The following is a 16,855-nucleotide window of genomic DNA, read 5'->3' on the forward strand; positions in this document are numbered from 1 at the left end:
TTGGAAACAGTCCAGACACAGCTTCCCTTTTGAGACCAAAAGGTTTTGAAATATTGCTTCCAGAGAGCGGGGTCCATTTCATTCACAGTACAAATCACTGTGTTACTGCAAAGTTAATTTATTCTAATCAGTGTATTCATATTTTCTGGGAATAACTGTTCTGGTGCTTTTGTTGCTCCATACAGGATCTCGAAATGCCACACACATACACACACACACCCTGTATGTCCTTATATGGGTCAGCTACATTACTGTCAGAGAGTTATCGCAGACAGCAGTCACCAGAGGAGAGACAAAAATCAACAGATGACCACAGCTGCATTCCACTAAAGGGTGTCACAAAAATGGCCCTGCATTTTCCCTTTCAACAGCCAAATATGAGGGATGGAAACATACAGAGGATAATAGAGAGAGAACAAGAGGACAGAAGGAATGGAGAGATGAAAACAGAAACGGTGGTGCAAGATTTATAGATGCTGAGCAAGTGATAGTGAATGCTGCCAGGCTTAGAGGCAGAGACATAGTGAGAGAGAGAGAGAGAGAGAGAGAGAAATACATCGCTCTGGGGCGTGCCCACAAAAATTAGCTCTTTAAGGAAATGCATCTGAGGTAGACAGAGTCACAGAGACAGGATAGTGGGTATAGCGAGAGGGCACTGTGATCACCCAACCCCTTTATGTGAAGCCTCCTCTAGGAGCACTGAGTCCATCTGGAGCCAAGGGTCCATAGGCACGCAGGTAAGCATTTCATAGCACCGTAATTTCAGACTCAGTGGAAGATGATGGTGTGTGGTTTGTGTGTCCAACATCTGAGTGTCTACGTGTGTGTATGGAGAGCGTATCTTTATAACGCTGTGTGTGTGTGTGTGTGTGTGTGTGTGTGTGTGTGTGTGTGTGTGTGTGTGTGTGTGTGTGTATGTGTGTGTCTTTGTAAATTGGAGAGCATATTTTTACGTCTGTTATTAAGTGTTAAGTGTTTCAGTGTGTGTGAGTGTATGTGCTGTTGCGTGTTTGTGTACAAGTAAATGTTTGTCTGTGTACAATGCAGACAGGTGCCTTCAAATGAGCTCAGACATTTATGCCCCGAAACAGCATTATTTAAACTCCATAGCCTCAGTTGTATGTAAGACATTAATCATAATGTCAAAGCTTTTTTTAAAGAGTGGGCGCTTGGCTACATTACTAGAAGTGGAAAATATGAGTAGGTCATATTTTTGGCAAGGCTATTTTAGACCATCAGTTTAGCAACAATGACCACTTCTGTGCATATCAAAGGCATTTAAAGACAAAACCTTGTAGTGATAATAGCTTTCTAGCAGCTGAAAAACAACTCTGTGGGCAACTATGTGAGTGTGTGTTGTGTAAGTTTGTGAGTTTGTGCGTGTGCTTGCTATGCTGGTCTGTCTCCCTTATTCATGCATCAAGTTCTATTATATCACCTATGATTGCTCCACATTAAAGTTACCCAATATCTTGAAAGGAAACAGATCATTATAGTATTCAACAATCTCATCAAGCTCCTTAGGTCTCTTACAGATGTAGGATCTTAATTTGAGCCAGTTTGCTAAAGCATGAAAATAATCCTGCAGCAACAGGAAATGTGAATTATTAAGTTTTTGTAGGTGTTGATACATTTTTCGTAATGGAAAATCAAGTCTGACATTTCAAAGTGGAAATTACAAACTTCAGAAGCCTTTTTAAACTTCAAATATACAACAAGTTTTAAATATGCTGCATTGCAGGAACGCTGTCCTGCAACAGAGTGATCAAATTAAGTTCCTAAATCTGTATCAAAACATCCTGCGTAGAGGGGTGGGGGATTGTGTTAATCATCACAGTTAATCAGCCTTTGTAGGTCTGAATATGAACAACAGATAGTTCAAAGGGGATGAGTTGAAAATATGGACTTTGTGGAACTGTCCATGAAAAAATGAGGTGCAAAAAAATAAATTTAGAGGCTGAGTCATTGTGTAAAAGCCGAGTTAACACATTTGAGGGTTAACCAAACATTGACAATGCAAGTGGGTGTCCAAGATATTTTGTGTAAGATTTGATTTCTACTTCACACACTTGGAAACAAGTTTCTCCAGGAGGATGCCAAACAGAAGGTCGTGACGCAAATTGAAATTGTCAGTCTTCGTGTTTGAGCTTCTCAGACAGCTAACTATTAGCTCTGTTAGCTTTAGCTTACATTGACCCACCAGGAAATGTGACCTTCACTGTTTGAAGGAGTGTGTCATCTGAATGTGTTTGAGGCCATGCCATTTTGAGCCGTGGAAAGACAGTTACATCATACAGGGCACTGGTAGCCAACTTCTTCTATTTCATATCAATGTCTCCTTCTTATGACTGTTACACACAGGAAGTAAGACTCTTTCGTAAAAAGGTGTCTCACATTTTGAAACAAAACAGACAGACTTGTGATGTAGGTCAGGTTTCATGTGTTTCATGGAATCACACATGAGAGAGCTGTGCAAATGCACTTCAACATTTTAACCACAGTGTTACAATTGGCAAGTAAGTGATCAAAATGTTAATCATAAGGTGAAAGACTAGCCTTACAGAGCTGCTTTTATACTGTGTGATGTGTCTGAATTAGACAAAACCTCACACCTGAGATCCACATTACTTATTTTATCAGGGTCTATTCAAATCAGAAGAGGAGCAAATAAGTTGATGCGGTATCTGTAATCTTTACCATGCAAAACAGGCGGATGCTGATAGGTGCGGAAAATGGACATTATGTGCAAACCCAGAAGCGTAACCATTAGACATACAAACTTGAAGGGATATGCAAGCGAGTTTACAGTGTGATTTCCCACATACAGTATCTGACCTACTTCATTAACTCAAGTGTCTGGTTGATCAAGGTTTCTAACTCATGTGGTCAACATGAAAGTCCTAGTTGTGGTAGGTGAAAATACGCAGATTCTGAATCCCCTCTCATACTCACTCATATTATTGAATTAACAAGGAGATGACTGGTTGCAGAGTGGGTCTTCATAATCCATGCAATTGGTAAATTACCCTTTTACCATAGACTATGTCAAACACACCTATGACAGAGTCAGTGCATTTAAGGTAAACTGGCAGCTGCAGTGTGTCTTAGACTTCCTCTACTGTACAAAGATTTTTTATCTTCAGGCTATCAGAACCATCTAACTCCAAAGGCTGGGTGATGTGACATGTTTATCATACTTCCTGTTGGTATCTGAGCAACCATGCAGATTGTCACTCTGAGTCACAGAGTGTTCCATTGAAAACATCCCTTGAGGAATAGAAGATCAAACAGATTACAGGACCAATTAGATCATTGTCTGCACTTTTATCCATTTGAGTGAAGTGATGTTAACCCCTACAATTACAGTACTTTATGTACTGTGCAATGCTACATGATGAGCTATTCAGAAGATTCTAGAGAAAATATGTAATCGGGAATAAGGTCACAGGCCAAAATTATGGACATTTGGACTTAATTTAAGTTGAGATAATACGCAAAGTCATTTTTTCTTATTTTTCCAAAAAGGGCTACATTCCTGCATTGTTGTTGTATTATCTACTTTGGAAGTAGGAGAGAATCTCTTCTACAAAGAGTGGATGTCAGGGCAAGGTAAAGAGAGTGGTGCAAAAGGAGGTGTATGAAGATGATAGCCTAAACTTGTCTCCAAGAGCAGCACATACTTGATATTGACCTCCGACACTAAATGTGTCTAAAGGAAACCCCAACCTGCTCCAACGACCAACAACAGCCTCTACTGACACAGACTTGCCAGCATAGGGGCAGATTTATGCCTTTATTTGTTTAGGTTTTTCCTCTTGACCCCCACACTAGAGCTCAGGAGAGCAATAATCTTGGTCGTCCAAGGTCATAACTCAACTTCGAACAATACTACCGCAGTGTGAGTTCCTCTTCCTCAATGTGAATAGTAAAGGTTAACTGTGCCAAGTGCCCCTATGAAGGCCCAGTGCAGTCAAAAACATGCATTTCCTGTGTTTTATGTATATTTCCACACTATGAGGTTGGAATAATACTCTGAAATGGTGAAAATTATGATAATGCCCTTTTAGTGTAAGAGCTGTTTGAAAAGTCCGCCTGAAATTTCAGCCTGTTTTGGTGGGATGGAGTTTTGGCCTGCCTGGTGACATCATCGGGAGGTCAATTAGTAATAGACCAATCCAAACCTCTCTGCCAATAACAGATCATTTTCAGTTTTCCCCTCCCCACTCAGACCACTTCCAGACAGTTCTAGCAAAATTCCTACTTGAGAAATTGCTCTTTGCTAAGAAGCTATTTTGGTTTATTTTTGACAATTTTAATTGAAAACAATCACAGTAAGTACTATACTTAATTGTTACCCAGAGATAAAAACGGTTGCATTGGACCTTTAAGTCCTTGACTAAAACAGAGGACCCTTTAGTTATCTTAAAGGTCATTTCACAGAGAAAACCAGTGTACATCAGTGAACCAACCTTACCAGAATAACTGTTTTTAGTGCTCTGTTTCTAAAGCCATAGCTGAGACCAGACAATCAGATACTGTACTTAACCCCATTATTCTGCCTCATCAACTCTCCACTTCCTTCCAAGAATCAAAATGGAGTCCTTCAGCTCTAAAGACATGGCCATGAAGGCCCAGAAGAAAATCCTCAGCCATATGGCCAGCAAATCCATGGTGCAGATGTTCATTGATGACACCAGCAGCGAAATCCTGGACGAGTTCTACCGTGTCTCCAAGGAATACTCTGGGAACCGCACAGAGGCCCAGAAGGTGGTCAAAGACCTGGTCAAGGTGGTGGTAAAGGTGGGCGTTCTCTTTCGGCACGATCGCTTCAGTAAAGAGGAGCTCAGCCTGGCTCAGGACTTCAAGAAGAAGCTGCACCAGGGGGCCATGACGGCAATCAGCTTCCAGGAGGTAACTTTACATCAGAAAACATGTAGAACTCTTCAGAGCCTTATTTGAACTCTGCATGATGCCCCAACCTAAAGCCTGCATGAAATAACCTACTGACATCACCCTACCATCATTGATTATTCTTATTAAAATGTAAAACTAGCTGGACAGAATCCTAAGGGGACTTTAATAGGAAACAACAATGCCCCACTTACAATAGTCTCTATCCTGAAGCCAATACCATAAACTAGCACCTTAAATGGTAATTACAGCTGTTATAATAACTGTGTTGTAATTACTGCTATGCTGTCACTAATATCTTATTCTCCATTTGGCCCAGGTGGAGTTCACATTTGATAGGGCTGTCATGACGGAGCTTCTGACAGATTGTAGGGACATCCTGCTGAAGCTCGTGGAGAAACACCTGACACCCAAATCCCTCGGGCGCATTCGGCATGTCTTCAACCACTACTCTGACCAAAACCTACTGACCAACCTCTACACCCCCGGTGGCCCTCTCTGGCCTAATCTCACCAAGATCTGCAATGGCCTGAACAAACTGGTTGAGGAAGGAAAGCTATGAGTGGGAATTCCAAACAGTGCTGGAAAAATGAGAAACTTTTGCAAGCCTATTAAAGAATTCTGAATTCAGTTTGCCCAATGAAAATACCAGGAGATATCATTTTGGTAGCTTAATGGGGACACTGATTCAGTGTCAGTTGATGTAGATATTGATTTATGTTGGGATCTTTATGAGGACATGGAATCATCGTCCTTGCTTTACAACATAAGCCATCTGCATTAGGACTGGGCGATATATTGAATGTGCACGACATGCATAGTCACATTTCAGTATCTCACAATATTACCTCTACCTCTGCCTAAATGCATTTCAGTCAAATGCTGTTGGAGCTAAGTAAAGTCCATTCAAATATGATATATGAAAGAAAAAAAGCTTACATTTTACAAAGATCACCTATGAAATATATAATAAACCTGCTTCTTTGTCAGGACTCCCTGCTTCCGGCACGATAAGAATGCATCTGTGGTCTACTTTCAATAGATTAGTCCTCCTGTTTTAAGATATTCCGTTTCTGGGGAAACTAATGGCCTTTAATAGGACAACATTCTGCCTGCCCAGTCACAGCAGTTGCTAACCTCATTTAAGTACCATTCAAATTAAAAGTGTCTATCTAGGACCAACAGACAATCACCTCAATTAGTGTCTGGGGCACATCTATGCATGCAGCCTTAGTATCTATCTGATCACTGACTGTTTGTTCCACTTGTAAACAGTGGTGGAAAAAGTACCCAATTGTCAAACTTGAGTAAAAGTATAGATACCTTGATAGAAAGTTACTCAAGTAAAAGTGAAAGTCAGCCAGTAAAATATTCCTTGAGTAAAAGTCTAAAAGTATTTGGTTTTAAATATACTTAAGTATCAAAAGTGAATGTAATTGCTAAAATATACTTAATTATCAAAAGTAAAAGTAAAAGTATAAATCATTTCAAATTCCTTATATTAAACAAAGCACCATTTTCTTGTTTTTAAAATATACAGATAGCCAGGGGCACACTCCAACACTCATACATTATTTACAAAATATGCATTTGTGCTTAGTGAGTCCGCCTGGCCAGAGGCAGTATGGATGACCACGTGTTCTCTTGATAAGTGCTTGAATTTGACAATTTTGCTGTCCTGCTAAGCATTCAAAATGTAACGAGTACTGTTGGTTGTCAGGGAAAATGTATGGAGTAAAAAGTACAATAGTTTCTTTAGGAATGTAGTGAAGTAAAAGTTGTCAAAAATATAAATAGTAAAGTAAAGTACAGATACCCAAAAAAACTACTTAAGTAGTACTTTAAACAAAGAGTAAGGCCAGCTAATGGCATTTAATTTCTAATATATGTCTGAATTAAAGTCCTGCTGTACAGTCCTTTGCAATGCATGCGACGATTGGATGCACTTTATATATTGCTTCAAGTTTGCAATCAATCAGTGATAATTCCACAACATGAATATTCCTCTGAGCTTTCTGGAAATGCTGCAGATGGACCATTTTAGGAGATAAGGTCAGAACCAGAAATGTGCTATTTTATGTGTGTTAAGATCACACGATGTGGTTGGGGGGATATCAGTGCAAGAGTATGTGTAAACAACATCTTATAAACAAGGTTGTAGTATTTCAGCAGTAGCACTTAGTGGATGTTGTGCAATGGGAGAAGAATGAGGCAATAATTGGCCATGAACCACATGATACTTTCCACAGGAGAACTACACAGCAAGTAAACTCTAATAGTGCACCCTACCCCTTTACAAGCTATCTGTTTTCTATAACTGTCTTAGATGTACACCATTTGAAAGGGAATATCTGCAATTAAAGGACTTATGGGCCAAAATATAGTGTACATATATCAGGCTTGATGGCTTATTATGAGTCATCTGTTTTGTTAAACTTCAGACCTTAACGTTTTATGCAAAGAAGGAACAGGAAGCGTCAGAAAGACAGCACCCTCAGGCTTTCACCAGAAAATGGCCTCAGGAAATGAGGCAAGCATGCATCACCTACTTGCATTTTGAGACTAGATATGCAGACATTGTTCTTGACATTGATGAACTTGTCATTCCAGTTACAGTCAGTGGTATAAAGTACTTAAGTAAAAATACTTGAAAGTACTACTTAGTAGTTTTATGGGGTATCTGTACTTTACTATTTATATTTTTGACAACTTTTACTTTTACTTCACTACATTCCTAAAGAAAATAGTGTACTTTTTACATTTTCCATGACACCCAAAAGTACATCCCTGGTCATCCCTACTGCCTCTGATCTGGTGGACTCACTAAACAGTGTGAGTGTTGGAGCATGCTCCTGGCTATCCATAAATTTAAAAAACAAGAAAATGGTGCCGTCTGGTTTGCTTAATATAAGACATTTGATATGATTTCTACTTTTACTTGTACATTTGATATTAAGTATATTTTAACAATTACATTTACTTTTGATACTTAAGTATATTTAAAACCAAATACTTTTAGACTTTTACTCAAGTAAGATTTTACTGGGTGACTTTCACTTTTACTTGTGTCATTTTCTATTAAGGTATGCCAATTGGGTACTTTTCCCACCACTGGTTACAGTGCATGCCATTAATGCAACAGGTTATCCTATTAGTAGCCATAACTGTGAAAAATTAATCATTGCTGTCCTCTAGTGGCTACAGCGAATATTGCACCTGGAGGAGGGTTACTTAGTGCCACTTCTAGTTTACCATAATTAATGTTGCTTCTTTCAAATCTGATGAATATACAATCAGTACTATTACATAGGCAACTGTATTAATATTATAGAAGGCTACAATAAAAGTCCTAAAATAATCTACTTCTTGTGTGGTCATCATTTCATTTCATGGGTCCTCTGTAGCTCAATTGGTAGAGCATGGCGCTTGTAACGCCAGGGTAGTGGGTTTGATCCCCGGGACCACCCATACGTAAAAATTTATGCACACATGACTGTAAGTCGCTTTGGATAAAAGCGTCTGCTAAATGGCATATTATTATTATGAAGAAAGAAACCACATAGAAAAAGTGGTAAGCAAGTAAGGTCCAAAAAACAGATTTTCACCAAGTCAAATTAATTTATTGTGTTAGAGGTTTCATTATGCTTGTACCTAAACCAAAGTAGATAATTTAAAGATTGTTCTATACATCAGTTGGGGTCTCTATAAGCTTTAATATGAGGTCCTAAACCTGGCATGAAAGTGCATCATTATAGCTGTGTGGGCTAATAAAGTCAAAATGTTTGCCTTGGGGTAAGTTGAGCCAATGGTTGAGCCAATGGCAAGTTGAAATATATGTAGATATCTTTGTTAGAAAGAATACTATATTTCCCTTGACGGAGTGATACTGAATGTAAAAAATGGCTCAACTTACCCCACTCTCCCCCACACATTATGTAAAGTTAGTTTACGATTGACAGATAATGTTTAAATGCAAAAAACTTTATTTTGTGTTAGTGATCCTCAGCTCAGTTTGGGACCCTTAATCCAGGCTGGACAGGAGGAACTCAACCTGCATTACCTAGATTCCCCATCACCTGCCCCGAGAGCATCTGTGGGCTTTCATAGATGGACTCATCGAGGTTGAAGATGGAGTCCAGCCACGCCTTCATCTGGCCCTGACGACAACAGACACATCATCAACTATTATTTAATGACCAACTACAAAGATAATGATGAACAAACCATCACACACAGCTCAGGATGAGAGAGAGAGAGAGAGAGAGAGAGAGAGAGAGAGAGAGAGAGAGAGAGAGAGAGAGAGAGAGAGAGAGAGAGAGAAATGTACCTCAATGAGGAGGTAGAAGTTCCGAGCAGCCTCTGTCCAGGCTCCTCCAGGAGGGTGAATCCTCATTATCACTTCCATGAGCAGATAAAAGAAGCTACCAGGCCTCTGGAGAAGGAACAGGGGACATGAGTGAGTGTCTACAGGCTTGATACAACAGTGTGGATAGGATAGATAAACAACAGGATGTTTACATTCTTAGGGCCACTTACAGATGTAGGAAGAGATGTTTTTCCTTCTAGAAGGCTTAGTAGAACGAATTCATAAAATACATCTACGAAGTTGATGCGGTCGATCTGAAGTCAAACAAATACGATAATTACATAATCTTCATTAACAAGCACTTTAGAAAGTCTCATTGAGTAGATGTTGGATGAGCAGACTGTGCCTGCAGGTAACGCTCAAACTTGCATGTAAACCTACTCCTACAAGAGCCATCTCTTGCTCTAGTCGCTCCCTGTTTGCTGGCTCATTAATGAAGTTCACCAGGAGGTCGTAGGCCTGCTGAAACTGCCTCACATCCTCAAAACAAAACAATCATACAATTCCTTAAACTTAGATCATAAAATCAAAGATTCAGGTCTGTAATTCAGAGGGTCTCTGATTGTTTTGCTTGTAAGACATTGGAACTTTTCAACTAAAACCTATGAATCACTGTTGCCTAAAGGTAACCCACTGGGCAAAGACTTGTTGTATCAACGTAGTTTCTATGTCATTTTAACAAAAAAATGTAATGTGATGATGTTAAAGCAACGTGGAAAACTGATTGGATTTGAAAAAAGTCATCAACGTAAGGGAATTTAGTCTTTTTTTCACCTAACTTTTAACCTAAATCCAATGACATGGTCAATGTTTTTGTTGAATTCAAATTGAATTCACATTAGTTGACAACTCAACCAAATGTAACTCAAAACTAGACGTTGAAATGACATCTATGTGGGAACTATACTGTATATCTGGTCTGATGAACTCTGTACAATTATGTGAATGGTTACCTGCTGGTTGAGCTCGGACAATCCGCTCAACACCATCCTCCCAGCGTGGGTGAGGTAATTAAGGGAGGTACTGTCTGAGGATGTCAGAGCCTGTGAGAACAAGACAATACATTTACAAATAGTCCAGAAATGTTAATCAAATGAAATACAAAAGGTGCTAAATTCACAATTTCTCACCTCCATAGCATGTCGGATACCGGCCAGCCTCAGAGAGAATTTGGTTGTCCCTTGGTTTCCAAAGTAACTCCTGTAAATATAAATGTTTAGTAACACATGTGCAACATAAGGAGATAAAGCATACATCAATGCCATGAGATGAAGATATCCTCTTATGTTATCCTATGTTACAACTGCAGGATTCAGACAGACCATACCAATGTAGGACCTTCATTTGATCACTCTTTTGTTGCTGAGAATTTTCCTGCACGGCAGGAAATTAAACTTATAGTGTTTTAAAAAGGCTTTTAAAGTTTGTAATTTTCACTTTGAATTGTCAGACTGATTTGCCCAAAAAATGTATCAACCCCTACAAAAATGAAAATGATAATCCACATAATAATTCATATTTGCTGTTCCTGCAGGATTATTTCACTGCTATAGCACACTGGTTTAAAGTAGACCCTTTCCTGCAGTCAAGTGACCAACTCGCCCTCTAGTGGCCTCATGGGTGTAATGATATTAATATTTTTCATAATTTCATAGTTAATCAAAATGATTTTTAAAAATGCAGAAAATCTGGTTTTTCTATGTCAAACGGTTTTGTTATATTTCAGTCTTCTGTGATTTACAGTACCAGTCAACGTTTGGACACACCTACTCATTCAAGGGTTTTTCTTTATTTTTACTATTTTCTACATTGTAGAATAACAGTGAATACATCAAAACTATGAAATAACACATATGGAATCATGTACTAACCAAAAAAGTGTTAAACAAATCAAAATATATTTTAGATTTTAGATTGTTCAAAGTAGCCACCCTTTGCCTTGATGACAGCTTTGCACACTCTTGGCATGCTCTCAACCAGCTTCACATGGAATGCTTTTCCAATAGTCTTGAAGGAGTTCCCACATATGCTGTGCACTTATTGGCTGCTTTTCCTTCACTCTGCGCTCCAACTCATCCCAAACCATCTCAATTGGGTTGAGGTCGGGTGATTGTGGAGGCCAGGTCATCTGATGCAGCACTCCATCACCCTCCATCTTGGTCAAATAGCCCTTACAGAGCCTGGAGGTGTGTTGGGTCATTGTCCTGTTGAAAAACAAATGATAATCCCACTAAGCGCAAACCATATGGGATGGCGTATCGCTGCAGAATGCTGTGGTAGCCATGCTGGTTAAGTGTGCCTTGAATTCTAAATAAATCAAAGACAATGTCACCAGCAAAGCACCCCCACACCATCACACCTCCTCCTCCATGCTTCACAGTGGGAACCATACATGCGGAGATCATCCGTTCACCTACTATGCGTCTCACAAAGACACGGCGGTTGGAACCAAAAAATCTCAAATTTGGACTAATCAGACCAAAGGACAGATTTCTACCGGTCTAATGTCCATTGCTCGTATTTCTTGGCCCAAGCAAGTCTCTTCTTCTTATTGGTGTCCTTTAGTAGTGGTTTCTTTGCAGCAATTCGACCATGAAGGCCTGATTCACGCAGTCTCCTCTGAACAGTTGATGTTGAGATGTGTCTGTTACTTGAACTTCGTGAAGCATTTATTTGGGCTGCAATCTGAGGTGCAGTTAACTCTAATGAACTTATCCTCTGCAGCAGAAGTAACTCTGGGTCTTCCTTTTCTGTGACGGTCCTCATGAGAGCCAGTTTCATCATAGTGCTTGATGGTTTTTGCGACTGCACTTGAAGAAACTTTAAAAGTTCTTGAAATGTTCCGGATTGACTGACCTTCATGTCTTAAAGTAATGATGGACTGTCGTTTCTCTTTACTTATTTGAGCTGTTCTTGCCATAATATGGACTTGGTCTTTTACCAAATAGGGCTATCTTCTGTATACCATTCCTACCTTGTCACAACACAACTGATTGGCTCAAACGCATTAAGAAGGAAAGAAATTCAACAAATTAACTTATAAGTAGGCACACCTGTTAATTGAAATGCATTCCAGGTGACTACCTCATGAAGCTGGTTGAGAGAATGCCATGAGTGTGGAAAGCTGTCCTCAAGGCAAAGGGTGGCTACTTTTAAAAATCTCAAATATGAAATTTTTTGATTTGTTTAACACTTTATTGGTTACTACATGATTCCATATGTGTTATTTCATAGTTTTGATGTATTCACTATTATTCTACAACAGGGTTCTTCAATTCCGGTCCTGGAGGGCCGAAACACCTCTGTTTTTCATCCTCTCCTTCTAATCAGGGGCTAATTCAGACCTGGGACACCAGGTGAGTGCAATTAACTACCAGGTAGAAATAAAAAACAGAAGTGTTTCGGCCCTCCAGGACCGGAATTGAAGAACCCTGTTCTACAATATAGATTTTTATTAATTTTTTTACCTGGAATGAGTAGATGTGTCCAAACTTTTGACTGGTACTGTATAGAAAGTGTTTCAACTCTATATCTGACATGGTAAAGGTGTCTTCTTTTTTTAAGACCATATCCATATGTGTGAAATGTATACTTTTGCTTCAAAGTATATTTGTTTAAGACTATTAAGAAACACACTGTGTGACCCTGATCTAGCCCACTGCAGTAAAAGGTAATTAAGGTCCTACTTCTGTATAAGTACAATATTGGGCAGATTATTTCAAAGCAAATGTTTTTACTATAGATGAACACATTAAAGCAAACTCACCACAGCTGGGGCACATCTGCAACATTATTTTGCTCCTCCACAAACTCCTAAAGCAGACATCACATTAACATCAACTCTACTAAACTGCATTTCACCTGCAACATCAACTAAAGCAGACAAAACATTCAGTGACATCATAACAATACTTTCATCTTGACCTAAAAACTTGACCCTTGACAGACAATACAAACCTGTCGATACCAAAACATTGTGTTTTGAACACAATGACACTTAGCACACACCTGTACACACAAGTACAAATGTCAGTAAAACAAAGAAAAAAGTGCTATTGACTGTAGAAAGAGTTTTACATGAGGAGTGCTGTCAGGGGTCTGGTCCTGGTCCTGGGTGGAGTGGTAAGGTGGAGGGGGGACTGGGAGGGGAATCGGAAGGGAAAGGGGGAGGGGGAGGGGGGAGAATCCTGGGGGAACTGGTGAGAGGAGCCAGAGAACGGTTCATGAGGGGTGGTGATGATGTCAGAGGTGGAGAACTGATACGACGTCATCTCATCCCCCTCTCCTGGAACCCCTCCACTGTGGTGGAGATATCCACCTGCTGTTTAACACACAACATGTGACACTGTAAGCCCAACATTGAAAACCACAATATTAAAAACCCCTCAACCAAACACTGAAATAAATCCTAGCACAGAGAAACAACGAGTTATACCTGGGCATCCTCATAATAGGTGAACTCAGACCTCCTCTTGACAAGGCAGGACCTGAGTCCATAGATCATTCTACCAAGGAACTAAAAATGAGGATAGAAATTCAAATGTCTCATTTCATTTTCTGTCAACATTTATTTAAACAGGTAAATGGACATTTGCCACTTCCCATTTTTGGGGGGTGAAAAAGTGTTTGACTGTACCTTAATACCAGTCAGCTCCTTGTTGGTGAGGACCACCTGGACAAGACCCTTTAAAAGAGACACAGGGAAATATTACATTTCATCCAGGAAATATAAGTAGCCCTATATTGTGTGCATCATTTGACACAAATCAGGTGCATTTGAGATGAAAGATCAGTTGAGAATCTCTCACCCATGGGTCCAGGATTTTTTCCTGAATGACTCTGCTCCACCACAGCTGTTTCTCCACTCCCCTCACAATGCACAGGTGATGCAAGTCCTCTTCATTTTGCTAAAAGAAAAAACGCCTTCAGTCTGCAGACCTTTCTCTATATTTTAACTCTAGATTTCTATATCATTTGGCTGGCGATTTCAGTTTTGACTATCATTACTGGCAGTGATATAACAACTTTCCCCTACGTTTCAATTAGGGCCAGACATACAAAAGAAACCCCAGAGACAAATGGGAGTTAAAATATACAGGTGTGTTCATTAGTGTTAAGAATATGTCTGAAGTACCTGCACTCGTCCATAATGGATCTTCCAGTAATGGAAATGAAACGAACCCCAGTTCCCAACCAGCTGCAACTTCTCATAGGGAAAACCAGAGTCTTCACTATTTGGCTGAAAAACAAAGACATCCCCTAATTTCAGAGGTTTCTCTGTGATTAATAAAAAACACAATTGTGGAGATAGAGGACATGTTAATGTGTACTATTACTAATACTCTATGACTGTCTAATAATGTGAATGGCTACCTGTGAATGGCTATCTGCAGGTGCTGACAGTTCGTCAAGCACTAGCCTCCCCGCTTCAGTGAGGTGAAAGGTAGGCTCCTCAGTAACCAATTTGGAAGTCTGTGAAAAGAAGAGGGAATAGGGTAAAGCCATCAAATTAAGGAAATTCTCCCTATAAGATCAGATGAGCTTTGGTTAATAATGTGAATGGTTACCTGTGTGTTTAACACTGCCAGCTCTCTCACCAGAATTCTCCCAGCACGGGTGAGATAGTAGACTGGTTTGGGCTTGGAGATGAAGAAGACGGAATATGTTTACAGACATGTTCATTATATTGTTTTATAGAAAACTAGTGACTTGATGTTAATGTTTAATATCCTCTAAAGACCAGAGAGTATCAGAATGGATGGATGTACAGCGCTTGAAACCCACAGAGGTCCAGACCAAGGGATTAAAGCCAGACAGGGCTGCTGCCGAACCTCCTCATCCACATACTAAGGAACAAGACAGGATCAATTTAAGAGTCAGTTTGAATGATACACTGGTATAGGAGTGAAAGCCGGGTATAGGGAGGAATGCAAGAGGAGGCCACTGCAATGATAATAGCTGAAACACACAGGTCTGAGTTATAAATGTTAAGAATATGTCTAAAGTACATGCATGTGAATGGCTACCTCTTCAGGCTGAGAAAACAGTTCATCCCATACCATCGTGCCAGCATGAGAGATGAAAATGTGTTGCTCATTCATGAAAATCTGTAAGAAAATTAGGGAATAGGTTTAAGGACATCAAAGTATCCCACTACCATAGTGGATACTGAAGGTAATCCTGCCTATTATATCAGATTAGCTTTGTCCAATAATCTGCATGGTTACCTGTGTGTTTAACACTGCCAGCTCTCTCACCAGCATCCTCCCAGCATGGGTAAGGTAATAAGTTGGCTGCAGTGTTACAGACTATTAGAAAAATAGGAAATATGTTTACAGACATGTATTTCTATATTGTTCTTTAGAAAACGTCATGTTTATATTTAAGTTACATAAACCAGTCTAAAGACCAGAGAGTATCAGAATGGATGGACTTACAGCGCTTGAAACCCACAGAGGTCCAGACCAAGGGATTAAAGCCAGACAGGGCTGCTGCCGAACCTCCTCATCCACATACTAAGGAACAAGACAGGATCAATTTAAGAGTCAGTTTGAATGATACACTGGTATAGGAGTGAAAGACTGGTATAGGGAGGATCGCAAGAGGAGGCCACTGCAATGATAATAGTTGAAACACACAGGTCTGAATTATAAATGTTAAGAGCATGTCTGAAGAACCTGCATGTGAATGGCTACCTCTTCAGAATGAGAGGACAGTTCATCCCATATCATCCTTCCAGCACGAGAGAAACAGATTAAAATAGGCTGCTCAATCGAGAAAATCTGTGAAAAATGAGGGAACAGCTTTAAAGACAACAAAATATTCCACTACCATAGTGGATACTGAAGGTAATTATTCCTATTAGATCAGATTAGCTTTATCCAATAATCTGCATGCTTACCTGTGTGTTTAACACTGCCAGCTCTCTCACCAGCATCCTCCCAGCATGGGTAAGGTAATATGTTGGCTGCAGTTATAAAAAATAGGGAATATGTTTACAGAAATGTATTTCCATATTGTTCTTCAGAAAACGTATTGTTTATGTTTAAGTTACATAAACTAGTCTTAAAACTAGAGATTATCAGTATCGTTGGATTTACAGAGCTGGGAACCCACAGAGGTCCAGACCAAGGGATTAAAGCCAGACAGGGCCGCTGCCAACCTCCTCATCTACAAACTAAGGATACATTTTCGAGTGAGTAAAATTACAGTTTGAATGTCAGATTGTTATTGAACCAATCCTGCTACAGAAGCAGTATTGTCATAGCCTGGGTGCCAGTCTGTTTCAGCTTTCTGCCCACAACCTTATTGGATTGTTATGCAAATATCATATTGCCACGATGGAATTGGCAAGAGAGTAGAAACAGACCGGTACTCAGACTATTGATAGGCCTACATTATTACCTGAACAAGGACTGGGTCCTCCTGGTCCAGGGTGGGCTCATGATCTTTATGAATAAACAATAAAGGATTATTTTCTCTAAGTTTAAGAAATACTGCAAGACACCAGACATCTGTCCATGTAGTTAGGCTGATCTTATATTTTATTTGTATTTTATATTGTGTGATATCACATTG

The 16,855-nt window shown here is 39.6% G+C and overlaps 1 protein-coding gene and 2 long non-coding RNA genes across 3 annotated transcripts; 1 reads left to right on the forward strand and 2 right to left on the reverse strand.

Annotated features, from left to right (window-relative positions):
• Window positions 1-600: 600 nt before the first annotated feature.
• LOC121586504 (tumor necrosis factor alpha-induced protein 8-like protein 2) lies at window positions 601-5,827 on the forward strand. The gene is made up of 3 exons (XM_041903236.1): window positions 601-737; window positions 4,587-4,911; window positions 5,231-5,827. Exons 2-3 carry the CDS (start codon window positions 4,594-4,596, stop codon window positions 5,471-5,473), a joined length of 561 nt encoding a protein of 186 aa, XP_041759170.1. The 5' UTR covers window positions 601-737; window positions 4,587-4,593; the 3' UTR covers window positions 5,474-5,827.
• A 3,684-nt stretch (window positions 5,828-9,511) lies between these two features.
• On the reverse strand, window positions 9,512-10,443 carry LOC121585586. The gene is made up of 4 exons (XR_006003872.1): window positions 10,408-10,443; window positions 10,231-10,320; window positions 9,659-9,757; window positions 9,512-9,531 (listed from the first exon to the last, which is right to left on the reverse strand). It is a non-coding gene; the product is annotated as an uncharacterized LOC121585586 (long non-coding RNA).
• A 3,450-nt stretch (window positions 10,444-13,893) lies between these two features.
• On the reverse strand, window positions 13,894-14,502 carry LOC121585732. The gene is made up of 3 exons (XR_006003897.2): window positions 14,412-14,502; window positions 14,086-14,184; window positions 13,894-13,961 (listed from the first exon to the last, which is right to left on the reverse strand). It is a non-coding gene; the product is annotated as an uncharacterized LOC121585732 (long non-coding RNA).
• Between the last annotated feature and the right edge of the window lie 2,353 nt (window positions 14,503-16,855).

Source organism: Coregonus clupeaformis, chromosome 17, assembly GCF_020615455.1.
Source record: "Coregonus clupeaformis isolate EN_2021a chromosome 17, ASM2061545v1, whole genome shotgun sequence".
Classification (NCBI taxonomy): domain Eukaryota; kingdom Metazoa; phylum Chordata; class Actinopteri; order Salmoniformes; family Salmonidae; genus Coregonus; species Coregonus clupeaformis.